The sequence below is a fragment of the Rhinolophus ferrumequinum genome, chromosome 10 (assembly GCF_004115265.2).
Source record: "Rhinolophus ferrumequinum isolate MPI-CBG mRhiFer1 chromosome 10, mRhiFer1_v1.p, whole genome shotgun sequence".
In the NCBI taxonomy this organism is placed as follows: Eukaryota; Metazoa; Chordata; class Mammalia; order Chiroptera; family Rhinolophidae; genus Rhinolophus; species Rhinolophus ferrumequinum.
Genome location: NC_046293.1, coordinates 88,331,344 through 88,351,280, shown reverse-complemented (window position 1 = coordinate 88,351,280; position 19,937 = coordinate 88,331,344). Strand labels below are relative to the sequence as shown.

General features: G+C 42.6%; 1 protein-coding gene across 4 annotated transcripts in view; it reads left to right on the top strand.

Moving 5' to 3' along the window:
* Window positions 1–1,196: 1,196 nt before the first annotated feature.
* Window positions 1,197–19,937, top strand: part of SLC6A13 (solute carrier family 6 member 13) — a 43,711-nt gene continuing 24,970 nt past the window's right edge. For 2 of the 4 annotated variants that reach the window (XM_033118589.1, XM_033118590.1), the window contains exons 1-2: window positions 1,197–1,278; window positions 8,187–8,393. In XM_033118589.1, the coding sequence (XP_032974480.1) occupies window positions 8,192–8,393 (202 nt within the window). In that variant the 5' untranslated portion in view covers window positions 1,197–1,278; window positions 8,187–8,191. The other 2 variants (XM_033118592.1, XM_033118591.1) reach the window with 2 other exon arrangements.

Here is a 19,937-nt window from a genome sequence, read left to right as displayed (position 1 = left end):
TGGCATAGTCGGTGCGTCCTTGAATTGTTTCCTATGGTGTATACCTAGAACCCATTTTCCCCTCAATAGTGCTAGGTCTGAACTATAATCAGTGACTATACAAATTGGGAAAATAATAATTCTTGGAATGACTACAGTTGCTGTGAAAGAGTATTATGGGCAGATGGAATAGAAGGGTAGTGGTCAGACCGACTCTTTTCTGTTACAGCTGGGGTCAGCCGCAGAAGAGTCAGAGCTAACGTGAAACCTAGAGATGATCCGGTCTTACTTACTCTCTTATTTTACACATGAAACAATGAGGCCTAGACAGGTGAAAGGGCTTGACCAAGGCTCTGTGTCTGATTGGGGTCATACCCAGGACGAGAGTTTTGGAGTTCTGCCTTCCAGGCTATGCATTTTTTCCATCACATTGAAATCTGCAGTTGCCTCATTCTCCATTTATGCCCTTTCTTTGTGCCTTTACTCCCCCTCTATTGGTCACCTAGCAGACCGCCCTATGCCAGTAGTCACTTCTTTGGGCTGCTGTCTCGTAGTCCGCTAGTGAGTATGGAGAGTCCCTTACTTGCTGAATTTCTTGATTGGCGGAAAGCAAGAATTCAGCTAGCAACACAGGGAGCTATTTTTGAAGCAAACACACACTACTAGCCAGTCAAAGGGGGAATGATGAGGGCGATCTGGCTACTCCAGCTTGACAGGGATGTTCAGAACCTGGAGAGGATCCAAAGAAGAGCCATGAACAGGACGGGTGGGATAAGAAAGGAGAACTCGACAGAAAGATGAAAGGATTTGTAATTATTTATCTTGGACAGGGAAAGGCTGAGGGTGGCTTTTAAAAGTGTTTCAAATACAAGACCAGTACATGTTCCCTGAGGATAGAAGGAATGAGATAGCAGCGAAAGCATTTAGGCTGCAGAAGTTTTCAACTTTAGGTGATCATTAGAGTCCTCCAGGGAGCGTGCGTGTGTGTGTGTGTGTGTGTGTGTGTGTGTGTAAAGATTGACATTGCTCTTTTTAGATGTTGTCACCCTGCCCTAATCCCTCACTATAGCTCTGGGCCGTGGTGTCAGAGTGTGGAGAGTTTCTCCATTCACTCAGAGTCCCTGATCACTAACTGTTAAGCAGCCAAGAGCTTCCTGCTGAGACTTGTTACATAAATATTGCAAACTCTCCTCTCTGTACTCTGAAAATCAGACAAGAAATCAGGGAAACAGGCATCAGAAGAAACTGGATACAATTGGAAAAGAACTACAATTAACTTTCTGGAGTTAAAGAGAAAAGGTATGATTTTCCTCCCTTGACAGGGAGGGCAGAGTAGTGGGGGAGGAAAGAGTCTTCTCATTAGATTTAAAAAATATTCTCCAGGTCTAATGAAATTTTCAGTGAAAGCAACATTTTTCTTGTCATTTCATTACTCCTTTCCTGAGAACACTAAGTTTACTCCCGTGGGCTGGTGATAGCCTATAAACAGTGTTAGAGCTGGGCTTGATTGCATTCCCCCCTTTCTCCATCCCCACCCCCCAGCTAAAGTGTATCATGGTAGTTATAAACAATGGACTTTAGAATCCTACAAGCCCACGTTCACCTTCTGACTTTACCATCTTCTAGTTATGTGACCTTAAGCAAGGCATTTAATTCTCTCTAAGCTGTGTTTTCTCATCTTTAAGAGGTCCTGATTGAAGCAATCTGTTTCATAGGCTTGTTCTGAGGGTAAAATGAGACGGTGCGTGTATATACGGGGCTGACAATTAAGTTTGCGAACTTTTTCCATCATGTAAGTGCTCGGTGGAAAGTTCGCAAACTTAATTGTCCGACTCATATATAGCTCTGAGCACAATGAAGTTGAAGTACTCGATAAACATCAGTTATGGTGATGATCGATGTCATTAATATTCTTTGTCATAAGTTTTATTTCTTTAAGACCTTAGGCTTGTAGAATTTAGGCTAACTATCCTATCTGGAATCAAACACAGTAAGAGAAGAGTCATCAAAGTTTTCAGTAACACCTATAGTTCCTGAGGGTAATACCCGAGCATTTTTCATACCAAGGTCAAGAACTTGTACTGCAATAGTCAGGGAGCAAACCATAATCTTTAAAAAACAAAACTAAACAAAACCTGTTTATTTTAAATTAATTTTAGACTTACAAAAATGTTGCGAAAACAGTACAGAGCGTTTCCATATATCCTTCACCCAGCTTCCCCTAATGTTAACATCTTACATAACCATAGTGCAATGTCAGAACCAGGAAATTAACGTTGGCAGAGTACTATTAAACGGAAGACCTTGTTCAAGATTTACCAGTTTTTACAGTAATGTCCCTTTTCTGTTCATACGCAGGATCCCATGTTCTTTAGTTTTCATTTTCCCTTAGTCTCCTGTAGCCTAAGAATGTTCCTTGGTCTCTTGTCTTTCATGACTTTGATGCTTTTGAAGAGTAGTGATCAGTTATTTTGTCCAGTGTCCCTCACTCTGGGGTTGTCTTATGTTTTTTCACGACTGTACTGCATTTTTTTTTTTTTGCAAGAATACCACAGAAATGTTGTTGTGTCCTCCTGAGGTGTCCTCATGAAGGTGTCATCTCATGAAGTTCTTGATACAGATATTGGTATGTCTGATGATGTTGACCTTGGTCACTTGATTAAGGTGGTTTCTCCACTGTGAAGTTGCTATCCTTCTCTTTGTAGTTAATAAATACTTAGGGGGAGATATTTTGAGACTACATAAACTCTGTTCCTCCTCAAACTTTCATCCACTCATTTCAGTATTTATTGGTGAATCTTGTCTACGACAGTTATTAAAGTGGTATTTTTGTCAAATGGTGATTTTCTATTTCTCTCTTTCCTTCTACACTTATTAATTGGACTTCTACTGTATAGAAGAGCTGTCCTTTCTCCCTCATTTATTTATTTAATTGATTTTTAATTTATATTAGCCTAAACGTATGAGTGTATTTAATTCTTTGGGTAATAATCCAGTACTATCATTATTCATTTTGTTGCTCAAATTGTTCCAGTTTTAGAAAACCGCAATTTGTTGTTTAGTTCATTATTCCACTTGCTCCTGTCTTTCCTTCCAGTGTGATATTTGAAAAGAGATAAAAAATGTCAACAGGTTTCTTACCCCTGCAGTTAAACAGAACAGACACCTATTAATGTGAAGATCTCCAAAGGGGAGGAACCCAGCACTTCCTTCAGCAGCTCCTTCCAATGTTGAAACTCATGTTATTTGGGAATATTCTTTTTAAAATGAATCATGCTCCTTCCAAAATTTATTTGCCCTTATTGCACTCCCAGGAGAGATAAAAACTTGCTGGGAGAGTATATCAAGGCATATTAACATTTAAATACGCCCAGGTAGGAACTAAGACCTCGTATGCTGCTTTCTCCATGGTTCACTCTGTTTCATGCGTATGTTTGGGGAGCATAGTCTTCAGTTATCCTTACTAACAATCTCAAGTGAGTCGGAAAATGTATGCAGCCTCGTGAATAAGAACTTGTGAATACTAATTCTAGTGTGACCTGTTTCCACGTTTCCTGACCCTGCACCCAGGAGACCAAAGGATGGTGACGACCTTAGGTAGATGTAAGTAGGGCTGGTCCTGCCCGATTGTGCAAAACCCAAACAGACACTCATCTACCAGCAGCTCTTAAGCTTTTTAAAACTTTGGTCCATCTAGGCAGGACAAAACACCTATTGTATCCATTCCCATGTTATAGAGAAAAAGATATTGGGGATAACAAGGATTTGGAGAGAAATAAAATAATAATCAAAGTGGTAATTTGGCAACAGTTATATAAAAACAGTAAGATCAACGGGTAAAACCAAACATTCCTTAACACAGGAGCAGCAACTCAAAACCAATGCAGGTGGATCCCCAACATGACTCATGATCACCGAGTCTTTCCTGGAAACTGGGGATCCCGACTGTTTGCTGTGTGAGGACACAGGAGGGACCGTGCAGCATTACCAATGGCTGTATGGTGTCCCCATGTCTTAGAATACTGAATGTGAGTCCGCGGTAAACTCTAGTTAGCTGGTAATTTTAGATTCCAGGGCCAGAGTTTCCAATGCTTAGTAGCTCAGTTAGTAGGTCATAGTAAGTACCACTCAATGGTAAGTATAAACGGAAACATTGCCTGTAAGACGGACTTTCTGGAATGAATTCGCAGCCTCTCTCCGAGAACGCGTTTGGTCTATTGCTTTACACAGTTAAATCAAATGGATGGATGGTTAGAAGGGGAGAGGAAAAGGGGGGGCTGAAACATGAGAAGAATCATCCCCACCAGGCTGTCTAGGTATTGTAATGATGTGCTTTCCTGTCCCTGCTTCCGTGCCCTAGAAGTGGATGAGGGATGAGAGACAGAGAAACTACCTTAGGCTCCGCTTTCCTCTCCTTTCCACGCCTCTGGGTCCTTTCAGGCACATTTTTATTATACCTTCAGTCACCCCATCCCTGGAGTCAATCTTACTGTCTGGCCAAGCCCAGCTTTGCTCTGGGGTCTCTCAGTCCCATCCCCTTCAAGAAAACTTCCCTGCTCATTGTGAGTAATTCCTTAAGGCTAATTAATAGCTACCTTCTGAGGGCTTGCTACGGATTAGGCCCTTTGCATATAGTACACATTATCTCCTGAAACCTCACACAGCCCTGCAAGGAACATGCTCCCCTTTCTGTAGATGAGGAAACTAGACTTTCAGAGGCAGGACACCTTACCCAGGGCCTCAAACTGGAAAGTGATAGAAGCAGGACTCAGCCCTGGGCCATCTGGCTTCAAAGCCTAAGCAGGTTTTTACTGGGCTGCACTGCCCTGCAGACAATGGCTGAGCCCGGCTCTTCCGCGGGCCTCCCGCCCGACCTCAGCCAACTGGAACTGCCTCCCTGGGCTGCTCCTGCCTCCAAACAAAGCTCCCCTGACTACCTCCCCCTCCTCTTAGAAGCCAACCCCTCACTGATGAGGAGTTTAGGGCGTGGCTTTGTTTTTGATGTCGGCTCTTCCTTTTCTTTATTGGTTTAAACCATTATTTGAAAATCAATTCTAGCACATTATTTAAAAATTCAAACAATACTGAAGCTTAAAAAGAGGAAGTGGAAAATGCCTCTTACTTCATCTGCTGACCCCAACACTACTGTCCAAATGTAACTACTATGAACTGTTAAGTGAATATGTTTTCAGACTTTTTTGTATGTATGTAAGTGTGGGTGTGTTTAAGAAGCTTATCTGACTTCTCAGAGTTCCATAATCTATGTATCTGTATTCTAAATCACTGTCCATTCTACATTTTAAGCTGCAAAAGGGTAAGATAAATGTACTTTCCAGTTAATCTCCACGGCACCTGACCAAAGAAATACCCGTTCTTGATGGCTTTATGGGAGCTCTGGAGTGGAGACCAGGGTGGAGGCAGGATCCCTCTAGTGAGCCCCGGAGGTCACCAAGAGGAGAGCACGCTGCCCATAACGCACGAACAAATGGCCTGAGCTGCCAGCGTGTGTACACACTCCCGGGCTGTGAAATCACTCATGTGTGAGCTGTCTGGTGGGGAGGGGAGACAGGGGACAGGAGGCAGGAGGGCGGAATGTGGGCTGGGCCAAGTTTAGAATTACAAGTGCCACAGAGGAGTGGGAAGCACACTTTAAATAGCCAGCACCTTCCTGTCCTCCTTAGATGATTCTTCTCCTCCCTGCTGGACCTCTGACGGCAACGGCACGAAGGTTCGTAACATTTTTTTCTCTTCTTTTTCTATTTCTGGGTCTCAGACTACAGGTTGGTGGGATCCATGGGCCTGGCAACCAAAGGATTTTTTGATCCTCTCCTAGAAAATATGTTTCTGACATTTATGTGTGCATAGGTAAAGACTATATGCTGTTTACTTTCTGAAACTTCAGTGGCTCTGACTTAAGGGATGGTGATTTGGAGAGAGAAAACCCCCGGTTCAGAGGAAAGACATTTGGGTTTACTTCTAAGAGAATGAAGGCTTTCTTCTTTGTGAAATGAGACAAGATTGAAAGAAATAAAAAGGGTGCCAGTTACTTTATTTTCTTTCAATCTTGTCTCATATAGTATATATATATGTATATATATATATATATATACATATATATATACATATATATCCTCATTTAATCCTTATAGCTAAGTATATTCTATAATTCTCACTTTTACAGGTGAGCAAACTAAGCCTCAGAGTAATTAATTAACTTCCCTGAAGTCAGGCAGTGAATGATACTGCACAAAGCAAAAATTTGAATCCAGGCTTGTGTGAGTCTGTATCTTGTGTTCTTTCAAATGCACAATGCTGCCTCTGAGAAGTGGTACCCTAAAGACGCCAAGGCACCCAGGATAGGGCTACTGTTTCTTCTGGGGTCTGGGAGGATAAAGAAGTGAAGGGAGATGGTGTTCCATCATTGGAAGACATCCGTTAGATGGTACAGGGAGGCCCAGAGCCAGCACAAGACATTAGACCCTTCTCTAAAGGACTGAGGAAACTTCTTGAAACCAGCTGCTTGGGTGTCTCCTTCTCAGGCCACAAACAATCTTTGGAGCCCATTCCCTAATGTATCAAATAAGCAAAGGTGCCGACTGTTCCCTGACTGTCTGGACCCCTTGGGTGGCTCAGCTAGGGAGGCAGAGCCACAGGAGAGTCTGTGCCCAGATGGGGTTCCCGCCGACAAAGTCCTGTTACCATGAACTTTTCTTGAGGTGCAGAAAAGTCCATGTGCCCACTTCTCCAGAAAAAGGGTCACTGAATCAAATCAGGGGAGAGTCATTAGAAGATGCTTATATTAGACATGCTGATACACCTAGGCAGCCAATGTAATCAGGATGTAACTGAAAGAGCAGATGCACAGTGGGATCAAGTCCTAGCTGGGCAATTTACTAGCTAGATAGCAGCAGACATGTTATTTAACCTTTCTGAGCATCAGCCCCCTCATTTAAAAGGCAGAGGTAATACTGCTTACATCTCAGGGTTGCTGTGTGGTTTAAATGAATTAAATGTATGGAAAGTGTTTAGTCTGTAGTAGTTGCTCACTAAATGTGAGCCGTAGCCAATCTTATCCTCAATCCCAATAAGCATCTAGAATAGGGCCGTGAAGGGTTTAGAATTGTTTCTCTTTATTCATTTTATGTTGTCTGCTCCACTGTAACAGTTTCCTATATTTGTCATCACCAAAGAAGAACAGAGCCCATAGTTCATCTTTCTTTTGTGTTGGTTTCAGAGAGAGATGGAGGGAGGAGCTAGAAAGATCAGTTCATCTTATTCAGAGTTCCCGGTCCCACTCAAACTCTCTCATTGCTTTGGGAGAATTTTTTTTTAATTGGCTTTTATTTTCATATTACAAAATAAAAAATGTTCTTTGATAAAAATGTCGAAAATATAGATAAGAAAAATATTCCTATAATCCAACCACTGTGAGAAAGACATTTTGGTGAACATCCTAATCTTTCAATGCATTTAAGTATAAAATATTTTTCAAGCATGATCATATTGTATGTCCTATTTTATAACTTTTCACTTTACATATTATGAACACCTTTTTATTTCATTACACTTTCTTCTGCAACACAATTTTTAATGATTATATAGTAGTCCATTGTGTGTGTGTGCAATGGTTTACTACTCTATTTGCTATTTTTGAACATTTATGTACTTTCTGATTTTTGCAGTTGTAAACAGTGAACATCCTCATGGCCAAATCTTTACCCACAGTCACAAATATTTCCTTAGATTAAATTCCTGCAATGGAAATTTGTGGCTTTGAGGATATAAAAAATATACACATATACATATATATCCTCAACAGTCAGAAAACACGATGGAGAAACTGAAGTACGTGCCAATACAGAAAAGGCTATTTGTAGGGTGGCAGGGAAACCTCGACAACCCAGGGCCCGTGTGAATTCTTCCCTGTCCACAGACCCCAACGCAAGAAACCTGTGTCATGGGAGCAACATCTGTCCTTCAGCATGGACCTTTCTTCCTGAAACAGGAAAGGAATGTATATTTTCAGCAGCTGTCACTCAGCATTTACCAGTAAGAGATGCTAAGGAGGGCATAGGTCTGCAGACAAGGGCGTAGGAATTCACGCTCTTCCAGTGCATTATTCCCTTGGGAATTTGCTGGTGAAGGTTGGGCAGGGGCTTTCCGTCCATAGTTCCCAACAGGAACAGAGTGCACTGCTTGTTTTCCAGGTGGGATGGACAGACGGGTCTCGGGTACAACCAGTAATGGAGAGACAAAGCCAGTGTGCGCAGCCGTGGAAAAGGCGGAGGAAGATGGCACCCTGGAACGGGAGCACTGGAACAACAAGATGGAGTTCGTGCTGTCGGTGGCCGGGGAGATCATTGGGCTGGGCAACGTCTGGAGGTTTCCCTATCTCTGCTACAAAAACGGGGGAGGTGAGAGCCACTGCGCCACCCCCCTCCCCCAACCCCTGGAAGGAGGATATCCCGTCTCCTGCACTTACTGCCCCTCCGGGGAGTCCCCTAGACACAGAATGCTGGAGTTGGGAAGACTCTTCTTTAGAAGTCGTTAAGAACACGGCAGCAGACTGAGACCTCCACGGATCCCAGGACTCCCCGGGGTCCTGCTGTTAGAGCGTGGTATCGTAGACGTGTACTACCGGCCGGAACCACATGGATCAGTTTGGATTCTGGCTCTGCTGCTTATTTTCTGTGTAATCTTGGGCAAGCTGCTTGAGTCCTCAGAGCCTCAACCGCTGCTCCTGTAAACTGAGGTAGTAATCCCTGCCTTTCAAGGTCCTTGTAAGTATGAAAGACAATGGTAGTAGCTGTGTTGAAGATGATGTTGACACCAGCTGTCCTGTGGTCTTGAGATTCTTTAGCTGTGGCTTTGTGTCTTCCTCCTATTCTGCTGGCACCATGACATTCCCTAAACCATTCATTACCAGTGTCATAATCTTTGATACTAGTGGCTCCTCCTTTAAACATTTCCTACTGAAAATGTGTGGGGGAGTATTAACTCAACTCTGTACATTAGCTCGAGTTCTTTATCGGCTCCCATTCCCGTGCGTCGCCACCTCCGGGGGTAAGTCTGCTACCCCAAAGCAGTGGTAGTAGTTTTCCTCCACTAACTCACTTTCCAGGAATCCCAGATTGCTGTGGGAAGCCCCAGAGGGAATTCTCAGGTGCTGAAGATTCTGACTGAGTAGTGTGTTAGGAAGACCTTGTTGGGGGTAAAGCTGGGAGGTCTCGCGCTCCCAGGTAGGTTTTAAGTGAGGAGGCAGTGTGGGCTGGAGGAAGGAGAAATGCAGACGTCGGTCATGGGGGAAAATGCTGAGGGGGTGGTCATTTCATGGGCCACAGGATTGGGGGGTACGCTAATGCAACACCTACCCTTTTGCAGGGGAGTAGGAGCCTCCAAATGCATCACACTCAGTCCCACAGTCGTTTTGGAGAGAGAGAAAACCTACAACACAGAGTGGAGGTGGGAGGACTGCGGGAGAACACGGAAAGATGCTCTGAGCCCATAGTCTTAGTCCCAGGGTTGTGACAGTTGGGGATTGAAAGTTAACTTGTACTTTTCCAGAGGGGTGGGATGGGCTGCTGTGTCCTTTCTCCTCAGAAATTTCTGGCCAGCAGCCTGAAACCACAGGACTTTGCTCAGCCTGCATTGTGAAGGAAGGAGGGAGGTCTTCCCACTTGTGACCTAGCACTGGACACTCCACATGCTTGTTTAGGAATTTAGGCCTGAGCACTCTCCCTTCAGCAAGCTTGGTGGAAGGCTGGGGCTGGTCGAGGAGATGGAGGAGTCTGGGGGCTAAGCTGGGCACTGAGACTGTATTGGGAACCGCGTAACCCGCTTAGCTCCTCACATGGCAGGAAGCTTAGGTGCTGAGCAGCTTTCTCCAAGCCTCTCTGGAATTGGGTAAAGGTTGGCCTGGGAATTAGCAAGAATGGCACGAAGAGGCGGGAGACAGTGATTTCCAGGTCTAGTGCAAAAGCCCTAGGCTGAAGAAGGGGAAGTACAAGGCAGCAGAGACAGGAACAGCGCAACATATGGGGCTCACCTTGTTGAGGCGAGGTGGTCTGGCACATTTGGGGTCTGAGCTCTGCTTCAGGGCTCTGTGGTAATTTTGTGCAGGTCTGGGAGTGTGTGGCTGTGTCTTGGGTGGAAATGCAGGCCCAGGAACAAAAGAGTAACCGCAGCCCTCAGTTTGTTTTTTACCTGGGTGCTTACGGGGGAAGGTGGAGGCAGGAGGGTTGCTGCTGTGGCCACTGCCACCCTTCCAGCACGCAGATCACGAGTGACAGTGGAGACAGTGTTAGGGGTCCTGGGTCCAGCCCAGTTCTCGTGGTTTAATCCTTGCACCACCACCCATAATCTCATCTCTTGGTCAAGTGCAGGGCCCTAGGACTCGTCCTGTTTCCTCAGTGGACAGTAGCTGGAGGGAAGTGTTCTGAGGGGCTCTGGAGCTAGAGGCTGATGCCCAGATTTTCTTGATGGGCATGAGTCATCAGGGGCCACCAGGCGAATTAATGAGAAGTCTCCTTTGCCAAGGTAAGGGGCACTGACCAAGGAGCCGTATGCTCACGGCCATAGGAACCCAGACATGCCCATTTTTCTTTTTTATATTTTTCTTTTTTTTTTGGTGTTCGAGTGGTTTAATTCTTCCGTCATCATGTAACTCCCCTCACCTCCCAAGCAAAACAGGCTCCTTCTGAGAATGAGCCCTAGCACTTCATCTTCTTATCTCCTTGTCTCTTTGTCAAGAGACTGATAACCTCTGTACGACAGGACCCTTAGCTGCCACTGTGGGGAAGGAGAGTGAAGAGAATGGGGACAATTTAGATTGGTTGGATTTAGAAACCACCTTTCCTCCTGGTTCAGTGGTTTTATTGAAACCCACAGTCCTCAGACGGGGGTTTGGGCTCTTGCGGGATGAGAGGACTGTTCTGAGCAAGTTCTGGAGAAGGGTGCTGGGGGCTCTGGGCTGTGCCGTGCTCAGGTAACGCATGCTACCAGCCTGCGGGGCCCTTCCTCAGACGTCACAGCCGTACATAGCTGATTTTGTGCTTCGGGTGGGGAGGAGAAGCTAAGGATTTTATTATCAATATTTGTTCAGTGGTGAGGACAGGGATGAACATTTTTCCAAAGCATAATTTTAGTTCCAAACCACAAAATGTAAGTGATGTCTTCTTTGGTTCCTTCCAGCTTTAATATTTGGTAGATCCACTCTGAAGTGAATTCCAGAGCAGGGAAAGGGCTGAGGCAAGATTCTGATCAAGGAACAGGTAAACAGTTAAACACTGGAGTTGAAAACTGAGAAGTGAGAAAGTGGTATAAAGAAGCCCACTTAAAATCAGAAGCAACTAGTAGGCTTTTTAGGAGACAGATGAGAGCGATACCTGCATCAGTCATCACCTGGGTAAACCTCCTCCCCGACCCAGGACCTGTGTCCAGTCCACCCCAAGCACCTGCCTCATGCTACTGGCTTCCCAGTCTCCCCAGTGCGTGGCCCACCACCCCGACCCTGACTGCCATTCAGTAGCAGTTACTGAGCACCTACCACATGCCAGGAATTATTCTAAGTTGTTGGGATGCATTTATAAACAAAAACAGACCAATTCCCTGTCCTTGTGGGGCTTCCATTCGAGAGGAGGAAGACAGACAATAAATAATAAACATAGTAAATGAGAAAATTATACAGCGTGTCAGAAGTTAATGAGTGCTACGGCAAAGACCACGTAGAGCTAGGTAAAGGGGATTAGGCGTGTGGTGGGGCGTGCTCACACTGAGAACATGTGAGCAAAGGCTTCCCAGGAGTGGGAGAGTTGGCCACGTGCATATTGGCGATAAAAGTGCTCAGCAGGGGAAACAGGTTTACTGGTCCTAAAGCAAGAGGCTGACTGGCTTGTTTGAGGAGCTGCAAGGAGGGGAGTGAGTAGAAGGGGAGGTCAGAGAAGTAACAAGGACAAGGCGTGGCCCGTTATGTAGGTCCTTGTCAGCTACTGTAAGACTTTGGCTTTCACCCTAGTGACATGGGGAGCCATGGCAGAGTTTTGAGCGGGAGTGGCATGATGTTACATTTTAAAATAATCTCTCTGGGGGCTGTGTTGAGAACTTGTTATAGCGGAGTAAGGGCAGAAGCAGAGCAGTTACAAGGCTATACAAATCTTAGAGTCATCTTTATTCCCTTCTTTCTCTCATAACTGTGGGCTCTACCAAAATCACCAGACCCTGAGTTCTTCAGGACATGGGCCTTTCAGCTGGAAGCTCTCCAGCTCCTGGACCCTGGCTGCCAGCAGACTGAGTTTCTCAACACCCAGAATACCTGGGGCTGGAGACCCCACATGAGATATGCAGACTCTGACACTTCTCATCACATCCACTGCTACCACCTGCTCTAAGCAACCCCATGATTTTAGCCCGAGCAACTCGAGGGAAAGAGTTGCATTTACCGAGATGTGGAAGGTTTTAAGAGGAACGAGAGGAGCAGGTTTTAAGAGGAAAATAAGGAGATGAGTTTTGGGAATGCTGATTTGAGATATCTATTATATATCCAAGGGGAGATATCAGCTAGGCAGTAGCAAATGTGAGTCTAGAGTCTGTGAGAGAGAGCTGGACTGCACTCTAAAGTGGAGTGTCATTAGATTCTGATGGCATAAGAGCAAGGGCTTTTAAAGATCTGGAGAAGAAGAGGAACTAACAAAAGAAACAGAGGAGGAAAAACCAGTAAAGGAGGATGAAAACCAAGAGGATGAGGTGTTTTAAAGCAACGCTATCAGGGAGGACGGAGAGAGAACTACATCAAACGCAGACAGGCTAAGAAAGACGAGGAAGGAGACTCGACTGTTGGATATAGCAGTATGGGGGTTATTGGTGACCTCGTCAGAGCAGTTACCGTGGAGTGCGGGCAGGCTGGTTGCAGTGGGTTTAAGATCACGGGAGAGAGAGGAATTGGAAATAGGAAATACGGGTTATTTGGGCAAAACTCGGGAGTAGTGAAGTTCGTCTCTTCTTTCCGTATTCTCCCTCCTGGGGGTAAAAGCCAGTATGCGTGCTGCCTCGTGGTAATAGTGTGTGTCCAGCAGTGTGGAGATGGGTCATGACCCGTGAAGTTGCTCAGAAGCCGCACATTTGAATTATTTCCGCAGCTCTCCACCCTCAACTCCCTGGAGGAAAAAGCAAACCTGATCTCCCACCCGGGCCTGTCCCGCTGAAGCTTCAGCCCTGGGGATGAGCAGACAGATCCTGGGTGACGGAAGAGGGCTGAAGTGGGGAAGGTGGTAGGAGAGGGTTTAACAATGATTCGACTCTGCCGGGAGGGAATTTAAATTACTTGCTTGCCAGTCTCAGCTTAGACAAAAAGAAATCATCTGCCAACCATTTCATATTTAATGTCTAAGTCCAGGTTGCTGCAAATGGGCAGAAGTCACCTGTGCTGAGAATCTTTGGGTTTTGCTAAACATAGACAACCAGCTGGAGACCACCTGTGTGAGGACAGGTGCTGCCTTCTTCTTTGCCCACTTCCAGCCCTCTTTCCTTCTCACCTTCAGTCCCCGAACACCCAGACCCCGGCTGCCTCAGAATATGGGCCTTTCAGCTGGAACTCTCTGGTTCCCTGGATCCTGGCTGCCAGCAGACTGAGTTCTTCCACACCCAGAATACCTGGCGCTGGAGATCTCCTGTCGAGGCTACAGCAGAATGTACCACAGCTGCACCTCTCAGAACGAGGGATCTGAGACGTTAAGGACTGTTAAGCACCAAAGGAAACCTCAGCTCTAGACTGCAGGGAGAGAGAGGATAGGGACACCAGTGTAAAGGGCTTCACGACACTTGGCACCAGGACAGCTGTTCTCCTTGATGTTGCTTGTAGATATAAAGAGCGAAGAGAAAAAGGACACTGTTCTTCATGTCAGAGTACTAGCTATTTTAGAAGTATGTGACAATTTGGTATCGCTTTTAGTTAATGACTAAGTATTTGTCAGATTAGTGTTGATGTACGCTCCCTGCTGTGTTGCTCATGTGAACTAGCATCGGTTTATATCTTTAAAAATGTCACCTGGAGCATTACAGGTGACACTGCTTCTTTTGGGAAGGGTGGCCAGCAGATGACTCCTTTCTCGGATGGATGTGTGGTCTCCCCCATCCCGTGGGGAAGAATGCCAGGACATTTTAGGATTAGGGGAAGATGAGCATGGCAGACGTGGGGATAACTGTGAGCTCCATCCTCCAGCTCTAGGACTAACTCCATCTTTTATTGGTGGTGACAAGGCTTGGGTGGGGAAAGAGGCAGCCCCATAAGACTCCCCATCTGCACCTGGGTCCTCCTTGGGCTCCATCTTGCCCCTCACCCCTTCTTGACTTTTAAGCCAGTGGCTCTGCCTGGTGTCTGTGGACCTTGTCCCTTGTGGCAGACCGCCCAGGTGCTCAAGGAGGCCGAGGAGGAGGGAAGCAGAACAGACCACAGGACCCACTGCTATTAAATATTGCCTGGGCTGATTGGGAAAGAGCAGGTAGCAGAAAGACGGGGAGGAGGGGCTGCAAGGGGCTGAAAACTCCATCTTCTCTCGCTCTCTGTCCTCTCTCTTGCTGCCCTGTTTCCAACTCTCAGCAGTGACCGTTCATATCAGCCACTGTGTTATCTCTTCCCTCATTTTTCCCTCCTGCCCAGCAAGTCTTGGGTTGATTTATAAATTTATTAGGCTGCATTGCTTACCACCTTGATTTGTTTGCCCTTGTGGTAACTGTTTCCTTCAGGGCCTGAATTATGGATGCAGAGATTTGGAAGGTAAAGAACTAGAGAACTCTATTCCCCATCAATTTTTGTTTTAAACAGTTTTATTACGGTATAACTGACTCACAATAAATTGTACATATCTAAAGTGTACAATTTGGTAAGTTTTGACATATGTATACACCCTTGAAAGCATTGCCACAATCAGGGTAACGAATATATCCTTCACTCCCCTAAATTACCTCCTGTCCCTTTCTTCCAACTCTGACCTGTGCTATCCCATCCCAATGCAGTCACACACCTGTTTTTCTGAAATATATATACATATATATTTTCTAGCTTTCTTGATATGTAATATATTTAAGTTTAACATGTACATTATGATTTAATGCACATGATATTGTGACATGATTACCACAATCAGCTTAGTTAACACCTCCATCCTCTCACGTAATTACCATTTTTTTCATGTGGTGATGACATTTAAGACCTACTCGCTTAACAACTTTAAGTATATAATACAGTATAGTTTACTATAGTCACCATTAGGTCTCCAGAAATTATTCATCTTATAGCTGGAAGTTTGTACCCTTTGACCAACATCTCTCCATTCCCCCCCCACCCCCCCACCTAGCCTCTGGTAAACACTATATTCCACTCTGTATTTCCATGAGTTTTGCTTTTTCAGATTCTACCTATAAGTGAGATCATATAGTATTTTGTCTTTATCTGACTTATTTCACTTAGGACAATGCCCTCGAGGTCCATCTATGTTGTTACAAAAGGCAGGATTTCTTTATTTTTTTATGGCTGAATAATATTCCATTTTGTGTGGACACCACATTTTCTTTATCCATGCATCTGTTGATGGACATTTAGGTTGTTGCCATGCCTGTTTTCTGTCACTATACATTAGTTTGCATTTCTTGGAATTTTATATAAATGGAATCATGCAGTATATACTTTTCTTTATCTGGCTTCTTTCACTCAGCATAATTATTTTGAGAGTCATAATTAATTTGAGATTTTCATGTGTCAGTAGTCATTCCTTGTTATTGCTCAGTAGTATTTTATTATATGGGTGTATTAGAATTTGTTTGTCTATTCTCCTGTTGATGGACATTTGGTTTGTTTCCAGGTTTTAGCTATTACAGATAAAACTGCTAAGAACATTTGTGTACAAGTCTTTGTATAAAGATATGCTTTCATTTCTACTCAGTAAATACCTTGGAGTGGAATGACTGCATTGTATGGTAGGTGCACTTTTAACATTTTAATAAACTGTCAAATACTTTTCCAAAATGCTTGTACCATTTTACATTCCCACCAGCAGTGTGTGAGATTGTCAGTTTTTTCACATTCTTGCCAATTCTTGGGCAGTCATTTTCATTTTAATTTTTATAATGTGTATAATATTATCTCATTGTCATTCTAATTTATATTTCTCTAATGACAAATGATGTTGAACATCTTTTTCATGTGCTTATTTGCAACCCATATATCTTCTTTGGTGAAAACCTGTTTAAATCTTTGGACCATTTAAAAAAGTGGTTTATTTTTTTAACTATTAAAATTTCAGACTTCTTGATATATTCTGGGTACAAGTCCTTTATTAAATATGCATTTTGAAAATTTTTTTTCTCATTCTGTCTTATATTTTTTCCTTTTCTTAACAGTGTCTTTTGAAGACCAGAAATTTTAAACTTTGGTAAAGTCAAATTTAATTAATTTATTCTTTTATGAATCATGCTTTTGGTGTCACATGAAAGAAACCCAAGGTCTCATATATTTTCTTCTAGAAGTTTTATAGTTTCAGGTTTTACATTTAGGTTTGTGATTCATTTGGGGTTAACTTTTGTATTGAAGTTATGGATTAAAGGTTTTTGTGTGTGTGTGTGTGTATGAATATCCACTTGTTCCAGCATCATTTATTGAACAGACTATCTTTTCTTCAATGAATTGCCTTTACATCCTTGTTGAAAATCAGTTGTCCATATATATGAGGACATGTTGCTGGACTCTATTCTGTTCTATTGATTTTTTTGTTTATCTTGACACCTAAACCACACTCTGTATTTCTTTTTTTTATAGGAGTTTTAATATTTAAGATCATTCTTTTCTTTTTTTTTCTTTTTTTAAAGATTTTATTGGGGAAGGAGAACAGGACTTTATTGGGGAACAGTGTGTACTTCCAGGACTTTTCCAAGTCAAGTTGTCCTTTCAGTCGTAGTTGTGGAGGGCACAGCTCAGCTCCAGGTCCAGTTGCCATTGTTAGTTGCAGGGGGCACAGCCCACCATCCCTTGCGGGAGTCGAGGAGTCCAACCAGCAGCCTTGTGGTTGAGAGCCCACTGGCCCATGTGGGATTCGAACTGGTAGCCTTCAGAGTTAGGAGCACAGAGCTCCAACCGCCTGAGCCACTGGGCCGGCGTTATATTTCTTGGTTACTGTAGCTTTATAATATGAAAATAAGGTATAGTTAAGCCTAAAACTTTTTCAAAGTTGTTTGGCTATTTTATTTCCTTTGCATTTTCATGTGAATTTTAGAATCAGTTTGTCAATTTCTACAAAAAAAAGTCTTCTGGGATTTTGATTGAGATTGCAGAGAGTCTATAGATCAACTTGGGAAAAACTGACATCTTGTAATATTGAGTCTTCTGACCCATGAACAGAAGGGAACTATGCTTCACAATTTATTTAGGTCTTCAATTTCTCAGCAATGTTTTGCATTTGTAAATGTACATGCCTTTCACATGTACATATTTTCACATCTTTTGTCAGATTTATTCCTATTTCATATTTCCTATGCTATTATGAAGGGTATTATTTCTTAATTTGTAATTTATAATTGTTTGTTGCTAGTATGTAGAAATACAATGGATTTTTGTGTGCTGACCTTGTATCCTGCACCTTGCTATAAACTGACTTATTGGTTCTAGTTGCTCTTTGGTACTTTTCAAAGACTTTTTTCTCTTTCCTTTTAAAAACACTTTATTGAGATATAATTGACATACAAAAAGTTATACATATTTAATGTACACAACTTGATGAGTTTGGAGGTAATGTCTATTACCTCCAAAAGTTTCCTTTTGCTTTCTTTAAAAATTTTTTTGTGATAAGAACACAACATAAGATTTACCTTCTTAGTAAATTTTTAAGGAAACAGTACAATATTAACTATAGGCACTGTGGAATACAGTGGATCTCTAGGACTCACTCATTTTGCATAACTGAAACTTTGTACCTTTGAGCAATACCTCCCCATTTCCTCCTTCCTCTGCCTCTGGTAACCACCATTCCACTCTCTGCTTCTATCAGTTTGACTTTTCTAGGTTCCAAAGGATTTTCTACATAGACTATCATGTCATTTGAGAGTAAAGGAGTTTTATTTCTTCTTTTCCAATCTGAATAACTCTTCATTGCTTTCTTGCCTTATTGCTTTGGCTACAATCAATACTGACAAACAATTTTGAATAGAAGTAGTAAGAACAGACACCTTTGTCTTGTTCTTGATCTTAGGGGTTAAGCAGTCTCTCACCATTAAGCATGCTGTTATCTGTAGGTTTTGTGTAGATGTCTTTTATCAGGTTGAGGAAGTTCCCTTCTATTCATCATTTGCTGAGAAATTTTATCAGAAATGGCTGTTAGATTTATTAATATGATAAATTACATTAATTGATCTTTTGGATGTTAACACACCTTTGTGTTCCTGGAATAAACCCCACTATGGACTGTATTATCCTTTTTATATACTCATATCATTGGATTTGATTTGCTAAAATTTTGCTTAGAATTTTTGCATCTATGTTCATGTAAGATATTAGTCTGTAGTTTTCTTTTCTTGTAATGTCTTTGTCTGCTTTTGTTATTGGTGTAATGTTGACTTTATAGGATGAGTTGGGAAGCATTCCTTCCTTTTCAATTTTCTGGAAGAGTTTGTGTAGAATTGGTGTTATTTCTTCCTTAAATGTTTGGAGAATTTACCAGTGAAGTCATTTGGGAGTTTTCTTTGTGGGAGGGTTTTTAACAGCAACCAAAAAATTTCCTTTAATAGAAATAAGGCTATTGAGATTATCTATTTCTTCTTGAGTAAGCTTTGGTAGTTTGTATTTTTCAAGAAATGTGTCCATTTTACCTAAATTTTTGCATTTATTGACATAAAGTTATTTATTTATTTTCTTATTATCCTTTTAATATCTATAGACTCTGTATTGATGCTATTTCACTCATTCTCATACAGGTAATTCGTGTCTTCTAGAAATTTATCAATTTAATTGATTATCTCAAAGAAGCAGCTTTTGGTTTGATTGATTTTTTCTTTAGTTTTCCTGTTTTCTACTTCATTGATTTCTACTCTGATTTTTATTATTTCCTTTGATTGACTGTGTTTCATTTACTTTTATTTTTCTCATTCTTAAGGTGGAAGCTGTAATCATTGATTTGAAAGTTTTTATAATAATATTTGGTGCTATAAATTCTCCTTCTAAGTACTGCTTTAGCAGCCTCCCATGCATTTTCTTTTCTTTTTCTTTTATATTTTTTGTTGGGAAATATTGGGGAACAGTGTGTTTTTCCAGGACCCATCAGTTGTTGTCCTTCAATCTAGCTGTAGAGGGCGCAGCTCAGCTCCAAGTCCAGTTGCTGTTTGCAATCTTGAGTTGCAGGGGGCGCAGCCCACCATCTCATGCGGGAATTGAACTGGCAACCTTGTCGTTAAGAGCTCGCTCTCTAAACAACTGAGCCATCCCGCCACCTCTCCAGAAGCTCAGCAGCAGCTCATTGACTTCAATCTAGTTGTGGAGGGCGCAGCTCACTGGCCCATGTGGGGATCCAACCGGCAACCCTATTGTTCAGAGCTCGCACTCTAACCAATTGAGCCATCTGAGCGCCCCCTTCCCCGTACATTTTCGATATGTTGTGTTTCCATTTAATTTGATTTAAAATACTTCCTTACTTCCCTTTTGATAACTCTTTGTCATTTGGGTTATTTAGAAGTGTGTTACCTAATTTCTAAATATTGGGGAATTTTCCAAGTGTATTTGTCTTACTGATTTCTAATTTGTTCAGAGAACATACTTTATATGACTTGAATCTTTTGAAACTTATCGAGATTTGTTTTGTAGCCCAGAACATGGTCTATCTTGGTAAATATTCCAGGTGCACTTGAAAACCATGTATATTTTACTATTGTTAGATAGAATGTTTTATAAATGTCAAGTAGGTCAAGGTGGTTGATGTGGTTTT